The sequence below is a fragment of the Ranitomeya imitator genome, chromosome 3 (assembly GCF_032444005.1).
Source record: "Ranitomeya imitator isolate aRanImi1 chromosome 3, aRanImi1.pri, whole genome shotgun sequence".
In the NCBI taxonomy this organism is placed as follows: domain Eukaryota; kingdom Metazoa; phylum Chordata; class Amphibia; order Anura; family Dendrobatidae; genus Ranitomeya; species Ranitomeya imitator.
This window is the reverse complement of record NC_091284.1, coordinates 525,495,400-525,517,413: the sequence shown is the minus strand read 5'-3', so window position 1 is coordinate 525,517,413 and position 22,014 is coordinate 525,495,400. Positions and strand designations below refer to the sequence as shown.

The following is a 22,014-nucleotide window of genomic DNA, read 5'->3' as shown; positions in this document are numbered from 1 at the left end:
GGAGAGCCAGCAACGAAATTAAAGTTCTGGACTTTCTTCCCCGACCAGCGATCTCCCAGCAGGGGCCTGATCGCTGCTGCCTGTCACACTGGACGATATCGCTAGCCAGGACGCTGCAACGTCACGGATCGCTAGCGATATCGTCTAGTGTGACGGTACCTTTACAATGAAGGTTTTATCACCTTGTGATTATTATCCAGACTACATTGTATGCTCTTGCTAGGCTGACTCCACCACCTCCTGTGATAAGCAGCTCCTATGTCAGTAGAGTATGTACATAGAGAACATGGTGTGTGTGATGTTAGCTTTCTCAGCTCTGCTTCGTGCTGCTTCTGAGAACTGTCACAACTGCTGCACCCAGTAAACTAAGTGATACATCTTTGGAATCGGGGTTTCTCTTCCTACATCATGCTGCTCTCTGTACGTAGCATGCACCTATCGAAAGCTCCAGATATAGATGCAGATAATCTTGAGACGGCTTGTGTAGTCTTCTTGTAAGTATACTGTAAAAATAAATAAAAAGTATGGAATTGCCTTGTAGATTATACCTTTGCTTACAACAGTATAATGTAAAAATTGTGTAAAATGAAGATTCCATGAAGGTCTATTGCCTCCCTAAACACAATGTTCACCACATGTATCCAGTGTCCAGCTTCATCGGGAACATTAGTGGCCCCTGTCAGACTTGCAGAGTGGCCTTCTTGGGCAGCAATCTTGGTTGTGGCAATACTTCGCTTCCTATCAGCGTGACAGACAAGTGCCAAAGTTTGCACCCAGTCATTCTGTTCCTTCTCCAGCTCAGATATAATACCATGGGGGGTGTCATGTATTCCCATTGTTTATAGGGCGGAATATGTTGCATCATTCCATCAGAGGTGTATTTTATAGTTTGGAAGTCCTTCTGATGTAGATTTTGGACAGAACCTGATAATGCTTGGGACTCGCCATCTGTAGTTGAAGTCCATGCTCAAATTAAAAACCTCACTTTTTTTAGTTTTTTTTTTGTCTCCTGAAATCAATAAAATATAAAAAAAAATTACAGAACTACTTCATTTGCTAAACTGTAACATAATCCTTCAGTGAAGCTGAAATCCTTATTGTCTCGGTGGATTTTTTTCATTGAAATGAGCGAATGATCAGTGCAGTAGGAGAGTGAAGGACAGATGAGATGAGACACATCTAAAATGCTGAAATGTGAAGAAAAAGGGTTTTTTTTGTGTGTGTATGCTGCCAGTTTTTTTTTTTTTAAACTTTGCATAGAAGTACTAGGTATAATTCGTAACCCTTTTTATTCCAGGTCGACGTCCATGGACAAATGAAACGGTAATGTTAGAAAATGTGGCACGTGTTCTTATATCTGTGTACAATATTTATTATATATATATATATATATATATATATATATATATATATATATATATATATATAAATCAGATTGCACTCGGACCAATGTTATTCAATAGGTGACATTCCATTTGCGATTTTTTTTTTTTTTTTTTTTTTTTTTTTTTTTTTTCTCAGCTGAAATCGGACTGAGAAAAAAATCGCAGCATGCTGCGATTTGCTGCGAGTCTCGGATGAGACTCGCCAATGCAAGTCAATGGGTACGAGAAAAAAAACGGACTATGCGTATTTCGTGAGTGTTTGGTCCTTTTTTTTTTTTTGGTGCGATTTTTTTTTTTCCTTCCTTAGTCCATGCTAATGACCCTGTATTTTCAGCAGCGAAAATGCATCAAAAAATACCTGCGTTTTTGCTGCGTTGTTTTTCAACACCAATTCAAGTCAATGGGTGAAAAAACGCAGCAAAAAAGCTGAAAGAAGTGACATGCTCTATGTCCAAAAAACGCAACAAAGCACAAAATACTGATCAAACAAAAAACCAATGTGTGTGCATGAGATTTCTGAAATCTCGTAGGCCTTGCTGGTATTGGAAAAAGCAGCTGAAAATTGGCATAAAAAAAATGCCCTGTGTGAACTTACCCTAATAGCAAGGTATAGGGGCATTGTCCTTAACCCCTTCAACACGAAGCCTATTTTCACCTTCCTGACCAGGTCAAACTTTACAATTCTGACCAGTGTCACTTTAAGGCAGAGACAGGCTGACTTATTTCTCCTGCGAGAATCGCATTGCACATGCCGGCACTGGCCTGACACCTCTCCTGACCTGAGCAAGACAGTGATGGATTCCTATGCAACTGTGTATTGCCAAGTTTTTAACACTAAGGTTTGGATACGGCTTTAAAGGGACACTGTCACCCCCTGCAGCCGTTATAAACTAAAAGAGCCACCTTGTGCAGCAGTAATGCTGCATTCTAACAAGGTGGCTCTTTTAGTTTTGTGTTCATGTATTACGAAAATAAAGCGTTTTGAAACTTTAAAAAAATACCTATCTTTGTCCACGGAGGCGGGTCTGAAGCCTCCTCTGTGAAGCGCCCAACTGCCGTCAGTCATCTCTTCTGGGGCGATGGTCGCCGCCCCCTGCGGCAGGCGCAGTGAGAATTGGCCGTCATAGCTCTCAGATGCCGGGTTCCTGCCTGTGCGGGCAGTGCGGCCACCCTGTTACTGAATCCCCGCCCCACACTGTGTTATGCATTATGCACAGTGCGGGGCTGGGATTCCTGTTCAGATTCCTGCACAGACCGACGCTGGAAGGCGGGGAACCTGGGGGAGCGTCTGACAAGCGCAGTGCGCATGCCCAGGAATCCCTGCTCCGCACTGTGCATAATGCATAACACAGTGCGGGGCGCGGATTCAGTAACAGGGTGCCCGCACAGGCGCAGTCAGGAACCGGCATCTGAGCTATGACGGCCAATACTCAATGCGCCTGCCCCAGGCAGGCACGCACAGCGCAGGCGCCAGATTTCAGAAGAAAACAGCGCTGAGGGGGCGGCGACCATCGCCCCAGAAGGGATGAGTGACTGCAGTTGGGCGCTTCACAGAGGAGGCTTCAGACCCGCCTCCATAGACAAAGATGGGTATTTTTGAAAAGTTTCAAAACGCTTTATTTTAGTAATACATGAACACAAAACTAAAAGAGCCACCTTGTTAGAATGCAGCATTACTACTGCAAAAGGTGGCTCTTTTAGTTTATAACGGCTGGAAGGGGGGGGGATGACAGTGGCCCTTTAACCCCTTAGTGACAGAGCCAATTTGGTACTTAACCCCTTCCCGACCTGTGACACAGCGTATGCGTCATGAAAGTCGGTGCCAATCCGACCTGTGACGCATATGCTGTGTCACAGAAAGATCGCGTCCCTGCAGATCGGGTGAAAGGGTTAACTCCAATTTCACCCGATCTGCAGGGACAGGGGGAGTGGTAGTTTAGCCCAGGGGGGGTGGCTTCATCCCCCCGTGGCTACGATCGCTCTGATTGGCTGTTGAAAGTGAAACTGCCAATCAGAGCGATTTGTAATATTTCACCTAAAAAACTGGTGAAATATTACAATCCAGCCATGGCCGATGCTGCAATATCATCGGCCATGGCTGGAAACACTTATGTGCACCCACCCCAGCCCCCCGATCTGTGGTCCGCTCCCCTCCGTCCTGTGCTCCGCTCCCCCGTCCTCCTGTCCGCTCCCCCCGTCCTCCAATCCCAACCCCCCCCCCCGTGCTCCGATCCACCCCCCCGCACAGCGATCCCCCACCCGTGCTCCAATCCACCCCCCAGAATTTTTTTTTTCCACTAAGGATGGGGTAAGAACTAGGGGTAGGGTTAGGGGTAAGGTTAGGGTTCGGGATGTGCACACGTATTCTGGTCCTCTGCGGATTTTTCCGCAGAGGATTTGATAAATCCGCAGTGCTAAACCCCTGTGGATTTATCGTGGATTTACCGCGGTTTTTCTGCGCATTTCACTGCGGTTTTACAACTGCGATTTTCTATTTGAGCAGTTGTAAAACCGCTGCGGAATCCGCAGAAAGAAGTGACATGCTGCGGAATGTAAACCGCTGCGTTTCCGTGCAGTTTTTCTGCAGCATGTGTACAGCGATTTTTGTTTCCCATAGGTTTACATTGAACTGTAAACTCATGGGAAACTGCTGCGGATCCGCAGCGTTTTCCGCAGCGTGTGCACATACCTTTAGAATTAGGCTATGTGCACACGGTGCGGATTTGGCTGCGGATCCGCAGCAGTGTTCCATCAGGTTTACAGTACCATGTAAACATATGGAAAACCAAATCCGCTGTGCCCATGGTGCGGAAAATACCACGCGGAAACGCTGCGTTGTATTTTCCGCAGCATGTCAATTCTTTGTGCGGATTCCGCAGCGTTTTACACCTGTTCCTCAATAGGAATCCACAGGTGAAATCCGCACAAAAAACACTGGCAATCCGCGGTAAATCCGCAGGTAAAACGCAGTGCCTTTTACCCGCGGATTTTTCAAAAATGGTGCTGAAAAATCTCATACGAATCCGCAACGTTGGCACATAGCCTTAGGGTTAGGGTTGGGTTGGAATTAGGGTTGTGGTTAGGGGTGTGTTGGGGTTAGGGTTGTGGTTAGGGGTGTGTTGGGGTTAGGGTTGTGATTAGGGTTACGGCTACAGTTGGGATAAGGGTTAGGGGTGTGTTGGAGTTAGAATTGAGGGGTTTTCACTGTTTTGGCACATCAGGGGGTCTCCAAACGCAACATGGCGCCACCATTGATTCCAGCCAATCTTGTATTCAAAGTCAAATGGTGCTCCCTCACTTCCGAGCCCCGACGTGTGCCCAAACAGTGGTTTACCACACATATGGGGTACCAGCATACTCAGGACAAACTGCGCAACAATTACTGGGGTCCAATTTCTCCTGTTACCCTTGAGAAAATAAAAAATTGCTTGCTAAAACATAATTTTTGAGGAAAGAAAAATGATTTTTTATTTTCACGGCTCTGCGTTGTAAACGTCTGTGAGGCACTTGGGGGTTCAAAGTGCTCACCACATATCTATATAAGTTCCTTGGGGGGTCTAGTTTCCAAAATGGGGTCACTTGTGGGGGGTTTCTACTGTTTAGGCACACCAGGGGCTCTGCAAACGCAACGTGACGCCCGCAGACCATTCCATCAAAGTCTGCATTTCAAAAGTCACTACTTCCCTTCTGAGCCCCGACGTGTGCCCAAACAGTGGTTTACCCCCATACATGGGGTATCAGCTTACTCAGGAGAAACTGGACAACAACTTTTGTGGTCCAATTTCTCCTGTAGCCCTTGGGAAAATAAAAAATTCTGGGCTAAAAAATTATTTTTGAGGAAAGAAAACGTATTTATTATTTTCACGGCTCTGCGTTATAAACTTCTGTGAAGCACTTGAGGGTTCAAAGTGCTCACCACACATCTAGATTAGTTCCTTTGGGGGTCTAGTTTCCAAAATGGGGTCATTTGTGGGGGATCTCCAATGTTTAGGCACACAGGGGCTCTCCAAACGCGACATGGTGTCCGCTAATGATTGGAGCTAATTTTCCATTTAAAAAGCCAAATGGCGTGCCTTCCCTTCTGAGCCCTGCTGTGTGCCCAAACAGTGGTTTACCCCCACATATGGGGTATCTGCGTACTCAGGACAAACTGGACAACAACATTTGTGGTCCAATTTCTCCTATTACCATTGGCAAAATAGGAAATTCCAGGCTAAAAAATCATTTTTGAGAAAAGAAAAATTATTTTTTATTTTCATGGCTCTGCATTATAAACTTCTGTGAAGCACCTGGGGGTTTAAAGTGCTCAGTATGCATCTAGATAAGTTCCTTGGGGGGGTCTAGTTTCCAAAATGGGGTCACTTGTGGGGGAGCTCCAATTTTTAGGCACACGGGGGCTCTCCAAACGTGACATGGTGTCCGCTAAAGAGTGCAGCCAATTTTTCATTCAAAAAGTCAAATGGCGCTCCTTCCCTTCCAAGCCCTGCCGTGCGCCCAAACAGTGGTTTACCCCCACATATGAGGTATCAGCGTACTCAGGACAAATTGGACAACAACTTTCGTTGTTCAGTTTCTCCTTTTACCATTGGGAAAATAAAAAAATTGTTGCTGAAAAATCATTTTTGTGACTAAAAAGTTAAATGTTCATTTTTTCCTTCCATGTTGCTTCTGCTGCTGTGAAGCACCTGAAGGGTTAATAAACTTCTTGAATGTGGTTTTGTGCACCTTGAGGGGTGCAGTTTTTAGAATGGTGTCACTTTTGGGTATTTTCAGCAATATAGACCCCTCAAACTGACTTCAAATGTGAGGTGGTCCCTAAAAAAAAATGGTTTTGTAAATTTCGTTGTAAAAATGAGAAATCGCTGGTCAAATTTTAACCCTTATAACTTCCTAGCAAAAAAAAATTTTGTTTCCAAAATTGTGCTGATGTAAAGTATACATGTGGGAAATGTTATTTATTAACTATTTTGTGTCACATAACTCTCTGGTTTAACAGAATAAAAATTCAAAATGTGAAAATTGCGAAATTTTCAAAATTTTCGCCAAATTTCCGTTTTTATCACAAATAAACACAGAATTTATTGACCTAAATTTACCACTAACATGAAGCCCAATATGTCACGAAAAAACAATCTCAGAACCGCTAGGATCCATTGAAGCGTTCCTGAGTTATTACCTCATAAAGGGACACTGGTCAGAATTGCAAAAAACGGCAAGGTCTTTAAGGTCAAAATAGGCTGGGTCATGAAGGGGTTAATGACCAAGCCAATTTTTCCAATTCTGACCTCTGTCACTTTATGAGGTTATAACTCTGGAACGCTTTAACGGATCCCGCTGATTCTGAGATTATTTTTTCGTGACATATTGTACTTCATGTTAGTGGTAAAATTTCTTCGATATTACTTGCGATTATTTATGAAAAAAATGAAAATATGGTGCAAATTTTTCAAATTTTGCAATTTTCAAACTTTGTATTTTTATGCCCTTAAATCAGAGAGATATGTCACGAAAAATAGTTAATAAATAACATTTCCCACATGTCTACTTTACATCAGCACAATTTTGGAAAGAACATTTTTTTTTTTTTTGTTAGGGAGTTATAAGGGTTAAAAGTTGACAAGCAATTTCTCATTTTTACAACACCATTTTTTTTAGGGACCACATCACATTTGAAGTCATTTTGAGGGGTCTATATGATAGAAAATAACGAAGTGTGACACCATTCTAAAAACTGCACCCCTCAAGGTTCTCAATACCACATTCAAGAAGTTTATTAGGCTAGGTTCCCATTGCGTTAATGGGAAAGCGCTAACTGACAGCGTTGCACAGCGAAATTAACGCCGTGCAACGCGTCCGTTAGCGCGCCCATTCACGGCAATGGGAACGCACAGCACTAGCGCGCGCCATGTTCGGCACGCGCTAGCGACGCGCTGGTGTTTCCTGGCGCGCCGCGGACGCTGCTTGCAGCGTCCGAGGCGCGCCCGCGGTCCGTTCCCCGCTCTCGCAGATCGGGGATCTGCGAGAGCGGGGACGTTACCGCGACCCCGGGACGCTGCCCCGATAAAAACATTGCGTTAGCGCAACCCGATAGCGCTAAACGGATTGCACTAACGCAATGTGACCCTAGCCTTAACCCTTTACGTGCTTCACAGGAATTGAAACAATGTGGAAGGTAAAAATGAACATTAAACTTTTTTTTGCAAACAGTTTACTTCAGAACCTTTTTTTTTTTTATTAAACCATAACCATAAACCATAAATTTTGTTGTGCAATTTTTCCTGAATACGCCGATGCCACATATGTGAGGGTAAACCACTGTTTTGCCGCACCGCAGAGCTTGGAAGTGAAGGAGCCCCATTCTGCACTTTTTCAATGCAGAATGGGCTGGAATTGAGATCGGATGCCATGTCACGTTTAGAGAGACCCTGATGTGCCTAAACAGTGGAAACCCCCCACAAGTGACACCATTTTGGAAACTAGACCCCTTAAGGAACTTATCTAGATGTGTGGTGAGCACTTTGAGCCCCCAAGTTCTTCAGAGAAGTTTATAACGTAGAGCCGTGAAAATAAAAAATCGCATTTGTTTACACAAAAATGATCTTTTTGCCCACAAATTTTTATTTTCACAAGGGTAACAGGAGAAATTAGACCACAAAAGTTGTTGTGCAATTTCTCCTGAGTACGTCAATACCCCATATGTGGGGTAAACCACTATTTGGGCACACCGCAGAGCTTGGAAGTGAAGGAGCGCTGTTTTACTTTTTCAATGTAGAATTGGCTGGAATTGAGATCTGACGCCATGTTGCGTTTGGAGAGCCCCTGATGTGCCTAAACAGTGGAAACCCCCACAAGTGACACCATTTTGGAAACTAGACCCCTTAAGGAACTTATCTAGATGTGTGGTGAGAACTTTGAATGACCAAGTGCTTCACAGATGTTTATAATGCAGAGTCGTGAACATAAAAAAAAAAATATTTTTTTTTTTTCCACAAAAAAGATTTTTTAGCCCCCAAGTTTTTATTTTCACAAGGGTAACAAGAGAAATTGGACCCCAAAAGTTGTTGTCCAATTTATCCCAAGTACGCTGATTCCCCATATGTGGGAGTAAACCACTGTTTGGGCGCACGGCAGAGCTCGGAAGGGAAGGAGCGCCGTTTTGGAATGCAGACTTTGATAGAATGGTCTGTGGGCGTTATGTTGCGTTTGCAGAGCACCTGATGTACCTAAACAGTAGTAACCCCCCACAAGTGTATACATATACTTTATTATATATATACTTACTTATATTATATAATCCTAATCTCAACCCTAACCTCAAACCTAACCCTAATCCCAATACACCCCTAATCCCAACCCTAACCCTAATCCCAAGCGTAACCCTAATGCTAACCCTAACTTTAGCCCCAACCCTAGCCCTAACTTTAGCCCTAAGGCTACTTTCACACTTGCGTGGTTTGGCATCAGTCGAAATCCGTCGTTTTGGACAAAAAACGGATCCTGCAAATGTGCCCACAGGCTGCGTTTTTTGCCCATAGACTTGTATTGCCGACGGATCGTGACGGATGGCCACACGTCGCGTCCGTCGTGCACTGGATCAGTTGTGTTTTGGCAGACCGTCGACACAAACGTTCAATGTAACGTTTTTTTGTACGTCGCGTCCGCCATTTCCGACCGCGCATGCGTGGCTGTAGCTCCGCCCTTTCCTCCCCAGGACATAGACTGGGCAGCGGATGCGTTGAAAAACTGCATTCGCTGCCCACGTTGTGCACAATTTTCACAACGTGCGTCGGTATGTCGGGCCGACGCATTGAGACGGCCCCGTACCGACGCAAGTGTGAAAGAAGCCTAACTCTAAATTTAGCCCTAACCCTAATTTTAGCCCCAACTACTCCACCTGCTGGCCGGCAGAATATGGCGGGCGCACTGCGCATGCGCCCGCCATTTTCTTACCAGATGAAGAAGCCGGTGGGCAGGAGAGGACGCAGGAGGACCCTGGGACACCGGTAAGTATAATAGGGTCCCCCGAATCCCCCTATTTCTCTGTCCTCTGATGTGCGATCACATCGCTTTTTTTTTTTTCCGATCGCCGGTAAACAGTTAATTACCGGCAATCGTAAAACAGGGGTCGGTAAAAACCGACCCCGATCATGTTCTTTGGGGTCTCTGCTACCCCCGGCAGCCGAGACCCCAAAGATCCTCCGGGTGCCGGCGGGCGCACTGCGCATGCGCCCGCCTTTTTTGGCCGGAACAAGACGATGGCGCCCATCAGGAGCTACGAGGAGCATCGGGGGAGACAGGTGAGTATTGGGGGGCTATTGGGGACCCCATTTCTCTGTCCTCTGATGTGCGATCACATCGTAGGACAGAGAAATTAAATGGGAAATCGCGTTTTGTTTTTTTTTTTTGTTTTTTGCGATCGCCGGTAAACGGTTAATTACCGGCGATCGCAACTCGGGGGTCAGTAAAAAAAAAAACCCGAATCTCTGGGGTCTCGGCTACCCCCGGCAACTGAGACCCCAGAGAAAATCCGACTCTGGGGGGCGCTATTCACTTTTTCCACAGCGCCGTTAATTAACGGTGCTGTGATTTAAGTACCCTTAACTGCCGCCGTTAAAAGGCGTATCGGCGGTCGTTAAAGGGTTAAAGAAGGCTACTACTTGCGATATAACGCAATTTTAATTCAAAATACAAAATTAAAGGAATAATATGATTGAATAGTATGATTGCGTACACCTTTGTATATTTTAAGATACAAAGTACATACAGTATAAGGATTAAATTCATATAATGATTAAGTACATATACTCACATCATCCGTCACCAAGGAGCTTTTAAACATCATCCGTCTGGAAAATCAGAGAATCAATGTGAAAAAAAAAAAAGCTGTGCACATGGTGCAGAAAAATCTGCGCAGAAACGCTGCAGATTTCAAAGAAGTGCATGTCACTTCTTTTGTGCAGTTCTGCAGCGTTTCTGCACCCCTCCATAATAGAAATCTGCAGGTGTGTTTTTGATGCGTTTTTTGTGCAGATTTGTGCTCAAAAAACGCACCTGCAGATTCTGCCAGGAGATGCAGATTTAGTGCAGAACTGCAGCAGATTTTTCTGCATCAAATCTGCATCGTGTGCACACAGCCTAAATAAACCTTGTTTTACAATAACAAACAAACTTAAAACTGTTTGTAAACCCAAAAGTCTTCAGACCATAAATAAACAGCTCTCAAGATTGTGTCACAATGAGCATTGTCTGTCTGTAAATGTATGATAAGAAATGTTGCCCTGTAATGGTCTGAATGCATTCAGTATATTTCAAAATGGACTCAAAATAGCCATTTTTATATTCACATTACAAACTGTCAAGCTCAGGTCAGGAGAGCGACTGCCAATACCAGGTATACGATGAGATTCTCGCACGAGAAATACAGCAGTCTCTGCCCTAAGGTAAAAACTCTGGAACGTTTCAATATACCCCAGTGATTCTGAGGTTGTTTTTTCTTAACATGTACTTCATGTTGGTGGTAAATTTTTGGCAATATGATTTGCATTTATTAAAATGTCGAAAATTAGTCAAATGTGTAAATTTAGCAATTTTCAAACTTTTTTACTTTTTATGCCCTGAAAACAGATAGTTATCACACAAAATAAATAACATTTACAACATGTCTAAAAAATGATGCTGATGTAAAGTATTTTTTTATTTTCTCTTGGTTGGAAGTTTAAAAGGGTTCAAAGTTCATCAGCAATTTTCATTTTTCCAACAAAATTAACAAAATAAATGTTTTTGCCATTTTTAAGGACCACATCAGATTTGAAGTGACTTTGAGGAGCCTATATGATGATAAAAAAAACAAACCCAAAAGTGACACCAATCTAAAAACTGTACCCCCTCAGAGTGCTCAAAACCATATCTGAAGTTGGATGCACACGTTCAGGAATCTGCAATGCTTCGAACGCAGCACATGTCTACTGCATCCAAAAAACTCTGCCAGCTATTGAACGCAGGTGAAATCTGCATGTGTTCTTTGAACCGTGTGGAAACACCGCGTCCAATATCTCCGCAAGATAAATAAACATGCTGCTGTCTGGAAAGACGCGCCGCATGTCCGTCTCCACAGGTAAACTGCGGGCGTCAGTGCAAGCGTAGTGAACATGGGATTTCTTGAAACAACATCTGTATGCAAGTACCCAACCCACAGTGTTTAATGACAGATTGCACCTACCCCAACAATTTTATTAACCCATTAAGTGCTTCACAAGAATTAAAGCAATGTGCAAGGAAACAATGAAAATTTTATTTTTTAGCCTCAAATGTTTTCATTTTCGCAAGGATAACAGAAGAAAATGGACTGTACAATTTGTTGTTCAATTTCTCCTGAATACCCGCATACCCCATATGTGGTGGAAAACCACTGTTTAGACGCATGGCAGAGCTTGGAAGGGAAGGGGCACCACTTAACTTTTGGAGCGCAAACTATGCTGTAATAGTGGATCCTATGTGTTTGCAGAACCCCTGATGTGCCTAAATGGTGGAAACCCCCCTAAAAGTGACCCCATTTTGGAAACTACACCCCTAAAGGAACTTATGTAGAGGTGTGGTGAGCACCTTGAACCCACACCCCACAGATACTTCACAGAATTTTATAAGGTTGCGCCTTTAAAGGGAAGAAAAAAAAATCTCTGTTTTTAGTTCAAAGTTTTTCATTGTCACAAGAGTAACAGGAGAAAATGGACCATACAATTTATTGTGCAATCTGCCCAGATAAACAGTACACTTATACCTCAAGTGTGGTGGAAATCTAATGTTTGGGCGCACTTCAGGGCTCGGAAGGGAAGAAGTGGCAATTGAATTCTTAGGCGCAATTTCGGCTGGAATAGATTGCAGATGGCTTGTCACATTTGAGGAGCCCCTGACTCGCCAAAACAGCAAAACCCTACAAATGACCCCAGTTTGGAAACTACCCCTCTTGAGGAATTCATCTAGGGGTGTAGTGAGCAATTTGAACCCTCAGGCAATTCACAGATTTGTATAAGGGTGTGTTTCCATGGTCCGGAAACGCTGTGTGTTTGACGCTGCGTAGAACCGCAGCGTCAAACCCGCAGCGTCCAGATGTTACAGCATAGTGGAGGGGATTTCCTGATATCCCGTCTCCAGTATGCGCTAAAAGACGCAGGCGGCATACCCGCGTAAACAGACATGCGGGACGTCTTTCCAGAACGCAGCATGTCTGTTTACAATTCAGCGACGCTCCATCTCCACACCGTAAATTTACCATAGCCCACCATCTGCTGGTTGTGAGAACGCTGCAGTGTAGATGATCGCTGGAGAGTTGTCTCCAGCGGTCATCTACAAGCTCTGCTATGTCTGGATGTCAATCATCCAGATGTAGCAGAGCTGGACTCGTTATGGGACACTCGTTATTAAATGGACAACGTCTGACACAGGGAGTATACTGTTGGTTTATTATTTTTTCTTTTTTTTCCAGATGATCGAGGGCTTCGCTTGGATTACCAGTACAATAAAGATGTCAAAACTGATGTCTTATTTCATTAAAATACTTTATTCTGCATGTGTGTGTTTTATTAACCCTTTCACAACTATAGGATTAGTAATGGTAGGTATCTTATTGACGCCTCTCCATTACTAAGCTGGCTTAATGTCACCTTACAATTACACCCTTATTACCCAATATGCCACCTCTACAGGGCAGTGGGAAGAGAGAGGCTAAGCGCCAGAATTGGCGCATCTTACAGATGCACCATTTCTGGGGCGGCAGGGAGCTGGTATTTTTTGTAGCCAGGGGGGGTCCAATATCCATGGTCCTTTCCTAAGCTATAAATATCAGCCCACAGCTGTCAGCGTAGCCTTTCTGGCTACAAATTATGGGGGGACCTCACGTCATTTTTTTTATTGGGGGCGGTCCCCCTATTTTAATAGCCAGTAAATGCTAAATATACAGCGGCGGACTGATATTCATAGGCTGGGAAGCTCCATGGGTATTAACCCCTTCCCAGGCTGCAAACATCGGTCGCTGATTTTCCCTCTCTGGCGCAGAAAATTGCGCGGGAGCCCATGCCGGGTATTGAGGTGCGAGACTCATGCGAGTTTCTTGCAAGGGTGACCTCTGCCTAAGGCCGAGGACACACACAACGTATAAAAAAAACAGTCCGTTTTTGACGGATGAGAATCGCAAAAATGTTACCAAAACATTAGTCCGTGCGCAGTGCGAGGATGCGATTTCAAATGATCCGTGTGACATCCGTATGGCATCCGTATGGTGAAATTTTCTCACACACTTGCAAAATGAGCAAATAATGGCTGAGCCTTTCCTGTCACCTGCCCAATGCCTGAGAATTTCTCGCAAGTCACACTGATGGTCCGTGTGCTGTGCTATTTTTTTCTCGCCCCCATAGACTTTCATTGGCGATTCTCGGCCGAGATACGCTGACAATCGCAGCATGCTGCGATTTCACTCGGATCCTGAATACGGCCGAAAAAAATATCGGATGATGGGAGCTGCCCCATAGATTAACATTGGGACGAGCGCTATGCGATTTTTTTTTTTTTTTTTTTATATCGTATTGCACTCGTCCGTATTACGGTCTAGTGTGACCCCGGCCTAACACAGATTTTGTGTGTGTCTTTATTTAAGGCCGGGGTCACACATGCGAGAAACTGACGACTCTTGCAAAATCCACTCCACTATGCTGTAACATCTGGACACATACCCTAACTTTCAAAAGGGTTGATGAAGGGTTAATAAACTTCTTGAATGTGGTTTTGAGCACCTTGAGGGGGTGCAGTTTTTAGAATGGTGTTACGTTTTGGTTATTTTCTATCATATAGACCCCTCAAAGTGACTTCAAATGTGATGTGGTCCCTAAAAAAAAAAAAAAAAATTATTGAAAAAATGAAAAATCGCTGTTTAATTTTTAACCCTTAACTTTCTAGCAAAAAAAAATGTTGGTTCCAAAATTGTGCTCATATAAAGTAAACATGTGGGAAAATGGCCTTCACAGTCACATGATCTGAACATCATTGAAAATTTGTGTCTAGTAGAGATGGGCGAACCCGAACAGTAAAGTTCTGCGTCCATACCAAACACCTACTGTTCGGGCACAGACACCGAACACTGACTTCACCAGGAAGTCCGTGTTACTGTTCGGATTCGGCTGCCCGAACATCGGTTGTTTGTCGCTCTCACATGCGTGAGAGCGCTGCAAACACTGCTTCTGATCGGCGGTGAAATCATCCACGATGGTCAGAGAGCCGCGGTTCCCACGCTGTTCTCTTGTAATAAAGAATTTCTCACGGTGCTAGCGGGGATCTCAGAGGTCACCGCAGATTTGCCCAGCTGGGAGCGGAGCCTCAGTGACCGGACATAACCCAGATGTCACCTCCAGTCACTATGGCTGCGCTTGCAGCAGTTCATTCCCCAGTGGATCTCGGCCTGGACGGTCACATCTTTGCACCGTCCAGGTTGAAAACTTTTTTTTTCCCCAGATATGGATTACGGCATGGAACAGAATGGCGGACAGGTATGGTATATTGTTGTTTTATTATTTTTGGCTTATTACAGGAGATCGAGGGCTTCAGTGGAATTAGGCGAGGTCGTAAGTATGGTTTAATTGAGATTATTAACTTTATTCTGGCTGGGTCCTTATTTATAATGCAACTATAGGATTAGTAATGGATAGTCTTAGACGCCTCTCCATTACTAAGCCGTGGGCTTGATGTCACCTGACAATACAAAGGTGACATCAACCCCACAAATATGAACCCCACTTGTCACCGCTACAGGGCAAGTGGGAAGAGCCAGGCAGAGTGCCAGAATTGTCACATCTAATAGATGTGCCTTTTCTGGGCATCTGTGTGTTGCTATTTGTAGCCGGGGGGCGCAATATCCATGGCCCCTTACCAGCCTGAGAATACCAGCCCCCAGCTGTCTTCTTTAGCAAGGTTGGTTGTCAAAAATTATGGGGACCGCACGCCGTTTTGTTTTAAAATTATTTATTTAAATAATTAAAAAATACAGCGTGGGGACCCCTCTGTTCTTGATAACTAGCCTTGCTGAAGTTGACAACTGAGGGTTTCAGCCCCCAGCTGGAAACCACAGCTCTCTTACCGATGGGGATGATTTCACCGCCGATCAGAAGCGGTGTTGGCTGCGCTGTCATGCACATTACAGCGCAGCAAACACTGGATGTTCGGGCCCTCTATTAAAGTGAATGGGGTCTGGGTACTGTTCTGGTACCCAAACTTTTTGTAACTGTTCGGCTGAACCCACTGTAACCGAACATCCAGGTGTCCGCCCAGTGTCTAGACCTCAAAATAGCAATGCATGCAAGACGACCCAGGACTCTCAGAACTGGAAGTATTTTCCAAGGAAGAATGGATGAAAATGCCTCAAACAAGAAATGAAAGACTACTTGGCGGACTACAAAAAGCGTTTACAACCTGTGCTACTTTCAAAAAAGGGTTGCTATTAGGTACTTTCCATATAAGATGCCCAAACTTTTGCATTGGCCCATTTTCCTTTTGGTAATTGTTAAAATGTAAAATATGAAAATATATTTTGTTTCCCTAAAATACAAAGAAAATGTCATCTTTAACTTTAGGCCTTTTAGAGATCAATTCATATAACTTGCTTAACTGTTCACAAAAACAGCAATTTTGACCTGGAGTGCACAAACATTTGCATGCCACTGTATGTGGTCTAAAACTACTTTTGAGGCACAGTGCAAAGCTCAGATGGGAACGAACGCTATATTGGAGTTTAGATTTTGCTGGAATGGTTTGAGACATAAGAATGAAGTGATTAACCAGCGTCAGCATGGGTTTGTAACTAATAAGTCATGTCAGACTAACTTAATTTCCTTCTATGACAGAATCACTGACTGGGTGGATCAGGGAGATGCTGTAGATATTCTATATCTTGACTTCAGCAAAGTATTTGACAAACTATCTCACACAATCCTTATTGAAAAAAATGTATGGAATGGACAAGGCAACTGTTAGGTGGATTCATAACTGGCTTAGTGATCGGACCCAAAGAGTGGTCGTAAATGGCTGCACATCCAGTTGGAAGAATGTCTCAAGTGGGGGACCACAGGGCTCTGTCCTGGGCCCTGTATTGTTCAACATCTTTATCAATGATTTAGAAGAAGGAATTGAGGGTAAACTGATTAAATTTGCTGATAACACAAAGCTAGGAGGGATAGCTAATACTAGAGATGAGAGAGGATTTAAAAAGTTATAAATAAACTGTAGCAGTGGGCAGCAACTAACAGAATGGTTTTTAACAGAGAAAAATACAAAGTCCTACATCTGGGCAATAAAAATGAAAAAAGCATATACAGAATGCGAGGAATAGGACTAAAAAACAGCACATGTGAAAGACTTTGGTATACTAATAGATCATAAACTGAACGTGAGTCAACAGTGTGATGCAGCAGCAAAAAAGGCAAATGCAATTCTGGGATGTTTTAACAGAAGCATACAGTCTAGATCACGTTAAGTCCTTATTGCCCTCTACTCCTCTTTGGTCAGACCTCATCTAGAATACTGTGTCCAGTTTTTGGCACATTTTAAAAAAGAGGGATTCAAGCTTCAGGAGGCTAATTTGCATATTCCAGGTGCCTTCTGGGAGAAGCGAAGTCTCCCTAAGCTAGAAGATCGTTGGGTACAGCCGGGACCAGCTGCTTCGAAAGCATCACCAAACCAGGGATTCAAGCTTCAGGAGGCTAATTTGCATATTCCAGGTGCCTTCTGGGAGAAGCGAAGTCTCCCTAAGCTAGAAGATCGTTGGGTACAGCCGGGACCAGCTGCTTCGAAAGCATCACCAAACCAGGGATTCAAGCTTCAGGAGGCTAATTTGCATATTCCAGGTGCCTTCTGGGAGAAGCGAAGTCTCCCTAAGCTAGAAGATTGTTGGGTACAGCCGGGACCAGCTGCTTCGAAAGCATCACCAAACCAGGGATTCAAGCTTCAGGAGGCTAATTTGCATATTCCAGGTGCCTTCTGGGAGAAGCGAAGTCTCCCTAAGCTAGAAGATCGTTGGGTACAGCCGGGACCAGCTGCTTCGAAAGCATCACCAAACCAGGGATTCAAGCTTCAGGAGGCTAATTTGCATATTCCAGGTGCCTTCTGGGAGAAGCGAAGTCTCCCTAAGCTAGAAGATCGTTGGGTACAGCCGGGACCAGCTGCTTCGAAAGCATCACCAAACCAGGGATTCAAGCTTCAGGAGGCTAATTTGCATATTCCAGGTGCCTTCTGGGAGAAGCGAAGTCTCCCTAAGCTAGAAGATCGTTGGGTACAGCCGGGACCAGCTGCTTCAAAAGCATCACCAAACCAGGGATTCAAGCTTCAGGAGGCTAATTTGCATATTCCAGGTGCCTTCTGGGAGAAGCGAAGTCTCCCTAAGCTAGAAGATCGTTGGGTACAGCCGGGACCAGCTGCTTCGAAAGCATCACCAAACCAGGGATTCAAGCTTCAGGAGGCTAATTTGCATATTCCAGGTGCCTTCTGGGAGAAGCGAAGTCTCCCTAAGCTAGAAGATCGTTGGGTACAGCCGGGACCAGCTGCTTCGAAAGCATCACCAAACCAGGGATTCAAGCTTCAGGAGGCTAATTTGCATATTCCAGGTGCCTTCTGGGAGAAGCGAAGTCTCCCTAAGCTAGAAGATCGTTGGGTACAGCCGGGACCAGCTGCTTCGAAAGCATCACCAAACCAGGGATTCAAGCTTCAGGAGGCTAATTTGCATATTCCAGGTGCCTTCTGGGAGAAGCGAAGTCTCCCTAAGCTAGAAGATCGTTGGGTACAGCCGGGACCAGCTGCTTCGAAAGCATCACCAAACCAGGGATTCAAGCTTCAGGAGGCTAATTTGCATATTCCAGGTGCCTTCTGGGAGAAGCGAAGTCTCCCTAAGCTAGAAGATCGTTGGGTACAGCCGGGACCAGCTGCTTCGAAAGCATCACCAAACCAGGGATTCAAGCTTCAGGAGGCTAATTTGCATATTCCAGGTGCCTTCTGGGAGAAGCGAAGTCTCCCTAAGCTAGAAGATCGTTGGGTACAGCCGGGACCAGCTGCTTCGAAAGCATCACCAAACCAGGGATTCAAGCTTCAGGAGGCTAATTTGCATATTCCAGGTGCCTTCTGGGAGAAGCGAAGTCTCCCTAAGCTAGAAGATCGTTGGGTACAGCCGGGACCAGCTGCTTCGAAAGCATCACCAAACCAGGGATTCAAGCTTCAGGAGGCTAATTTGCATATTCCAGGTGCCTTCTGGGAGAAGCGAAGTCTCCCTAAGCTAGAAGATCGTTGGGTACAGCCGGGACCAGCTGCTTCGAAAGCATCACCAAACCAGGGATTCAAGCTTCAGGAGGCTAATTTGCATATTCCAGGTGCCTTCTGGGAGAAGCGAAGTCTCCCTAAGCTAGAAGATCGTTGGGTACAGCCGGGACCAGCTGCTTCGAAAGCATCACCAAACCAGGGATTCAAGCTTCAGGAGGCTAATTTGCATATTCCAGGTGCCTTCTGGGAGAAGCGAAGTCTCCCTAAGCTAGAAGATCGTTGGGTACAGCCGGGACCAGCTGCTTCGAAAGCATCACCAAACCAGGGATTCAAGCTTCAGGAGGCTAATTTGCATATTCCAGGTGCCTTCTGGGAGAAGCGAAGTCTCCCTAAGCTAGAAGATCGTTGGGTACAGCCGGGACCAGCTGCTTCGAAAGCATCACCAAACCAGGGATTCAAGCTTCAGGAGGCTAATTTGCATATTCCAGGTGCCTTCTGGGAGAAGCGAAGTCTCCCTAAGCTAGAAGATCGTTGGGTACAGCCGGGACCAGCTGCTTCGAAAGCATCACCAAACCAGGGATTCAAGCTTCAGGAGGCTAATTTGCATATTCCAGGTGCCTTCTGGGAGAAGCGAAGTCTCCCTAAGCTAGAAGATCGTTGGGTACAGCCGGGACCAGCTGCTTCGAAAGCATCACCAAACCAGGGATTCAAGCTTCAGGAGGCTAATTTGCATATTCCAGGTGCCTTCTGGGAGAAGCGAAGTCTCCCTAAGCTAGAAGATCGTTGGGTACAGCCGGGACCAGCTGCTTCGAAAGCATCACCAAACCAGGGATTCAAGCTTCAGGAGGCTAATTTGCATATTCCAGGTGCCTTCTGGGAGAAGCGAAGTCTCCCTAAGCTAGAAGATCGTTGGGTACAGCCGGGACCAGCTGCTTCGAAAGCATCACCAAACCAGGGATTCAAGCTTCAGGAGGCTAATTTGCATATTCCAGGTGCCTTCTGGGAGAAGCGAAGTCTCCCTAAGCTAGAAGATCGTTGGGTACAGCCGGGACCAGCTGCTTCGAAAGCATCACCAAACCAGGGATTCAAGCTTCAGGAGGCTAATTTGCATATTCCAGGTGCCTTCTGGGAGAAGCGAAGTCTCCCTAAGCTAGAAGATCGTTGGGTACAGCCGGGACCAGCTGCTTCGAAAGCATCACCAAACCAGGGATTCAAGCTTCAGGAGGCTAATTTGCATATTCCAGGTGCCTTCTGGGAGAAGCGAAGTCTCCCTAAGCTAGAAGATCGTTGGGTACAGCCGGGACCAGCTGCTTCGAAAGCATCACCAAACCAGGGATTCAAGCTTCAGGAGGCTAATTTGCATATTCCAGGTGCCTTCTGGGAGAAGCGAAGTCTCCCTAAGCTAGAAGATCGTTGGGTACAGCCGGGACCAGCTGCTTCGAAAGCATCACCAAACCAGGGATTCAAGCTTCAGGAGGCTAATTTGCATATTCCAGGTGCCTTCTGGGAGAAGCGAAGTCTCCCTAAGCTAGAAGATCGTTGGGTACAGCCGGGACCAGCTGCTTCGAAAGCATCACCAAACCGCGCGCCTTACGGCGCGCAAATTTTTGCCTGTAGGACATTATTGCAAGAGAGCTTGGCTGAGTAGATTACACAAGAAGGAAAACACACAGCAAGTCAGCAGGATCTAGGAGCAACATGGCAGATGTGACAACCTACATGGTGAGCTGCAGCATGTGCTACATGTTCACAGATCGACCAGAAGAAGAATCCAATTTCACCTGTCAGAAGTGTAGACTAGTGGCCCTTTTAGAAGAAAAGGTGCGGGGTCTGGAAGAAAGAATAGCAACTTTGAAACTCATCAAAGAGAATGAAGACTTTCTAGACAGAACAGAAGCATCTCTACTGGTCACAGAAGGTGCAAAAAGTGTCAGAGAACCTCCAAAAGCAGATGAGTGGAAGCATGTGACCAAAAGAAGCAAGAAGACCATGGAGAAATCACCAACCACACAACTGAAGAACCGATATCAAATCTTTGTAGAGGATGAAGATGGCACACCTAAGAATGAAGCAATACCAGCAAGCAAAAAAGAAAAGGGCACACAGCAACAAGTGACAGCAAAAAGTACAGCCAAGAAGCAACGAAGAGTGGTGGTGGTGGGAGACTCACTACTGAGAGGCACCGAAGCAGCCATCTGCAGACCGGACATAACTGCAAGAGAAGTATGCTGCCTTCCAGGTGCGATGATCAAGGATGTGACCGATAGGATACCAAAGCTCTTCAGCTCCAAGGACGTCCACCCATTTCTTCTGATACATGTTGGCACCAATGACACGGCAAGGAAGGACCTACCGACAATCTGCAAGGACTTTGAAGAGTTGGGGAAGAAAGTAAAGGAACTGGATGCACAGGTAGTTTTTTCTTCTATCCTTCCAGTAGACGGGCATGGCACCAGGAGATGGAACAGGATCCTTGATGCAAACAACTGGCTAAGACGATGGTGCAGACAACAAGGATTTGGATTCCTGGACCACGGTGTGAATTACTGGTATGATGGACTCCTCGCCAGAGACGGACTACACCTCAACAAACCTGGGAAACACACATTCGCCAGAAGACTCGCTACACTCATCAGGAGGGCGTTAAACTAGAAGAAGAGGGGACGGGAAGAAAAACATTAGACTCGAACAAAGACGACCCAGGAAAACATACTCAGAAGGGAGGTAAGAACATTTCTAAAACAATCCACAGTGAGGAGATTGGAACAAAACAAAATCCTCTAAACTGCATGCTCGCAAACGCCAGAAGCCTGACAAACAAGATGGAAGAACTAGAAGCAGAAATATCTACAGGTAACTTTGACATAGTGGGAATAACCGAGACATGGTTAGATGAAAGCTATGACTGGGCAGTTAACTTACAGGGTTACAGTCTGTTTAGAAAGGATCGTAAAAATCGGAGAGGAGGAGGGGTTTGTCTCTATGTAAAGTCTTGTCTAAAGTCCACTTTAAGGGAGGATATTAGCGAAGGGAATGAGGATGTCGAGTCCATATGGGTTGAAATTCATGGAGGGAAAAATGGTAACAAAATTCTCATTGGGGTCTGTTACAAACCCCCAAATATAACAGAAAGCATGGAAAGTCTACTTCTAAAGCAGATAGATGAAGCTGCAACCCATAATGAGGTCCTGGTAATGGGGGACTTTAACTACCCGGATATTAACTGGGAAACAGAAACCTGTGAAACCCATAAAGGCAACAGGTTTCTGCTAATAACCAAGAAAAATTATCTTTCACAATTGGTGCAGAATCCAACCAGAGGAGCAGCACTTTTAGACCTAAT

General features: G+C 45.1%; 1 protein-coding gene across 4 annotated transcripts in view; it reads left to right on the top strand.

Annotated features, from left to right (window-relative positions):
• Positions 1 to 22,014, top strand: part of HJURP (Holliday junction recognition protein) — a 74,403-nt gene that overhangs the window by 27,614 nt on the left and 24,775 nt on the right. For 2 of the 4 annotated variants that reach the window (XM_069757774.1, XM_069757771.1), the window contains exon 4: positions 1,298 to 1,323. The exons of the other annotated variants lie outside the window; for them this stretch is intronic. In XM_069757774.1, the coding sequence (XP_069613875.1) occupies positions 1,298 to 1,323 (26 nt within the window). The remainder of the gene's footprint in view (positions 1 to 1,297; positions 1,324 to 22,014) is intronic. 4 annotated transcript variants of the gene reach the window in all.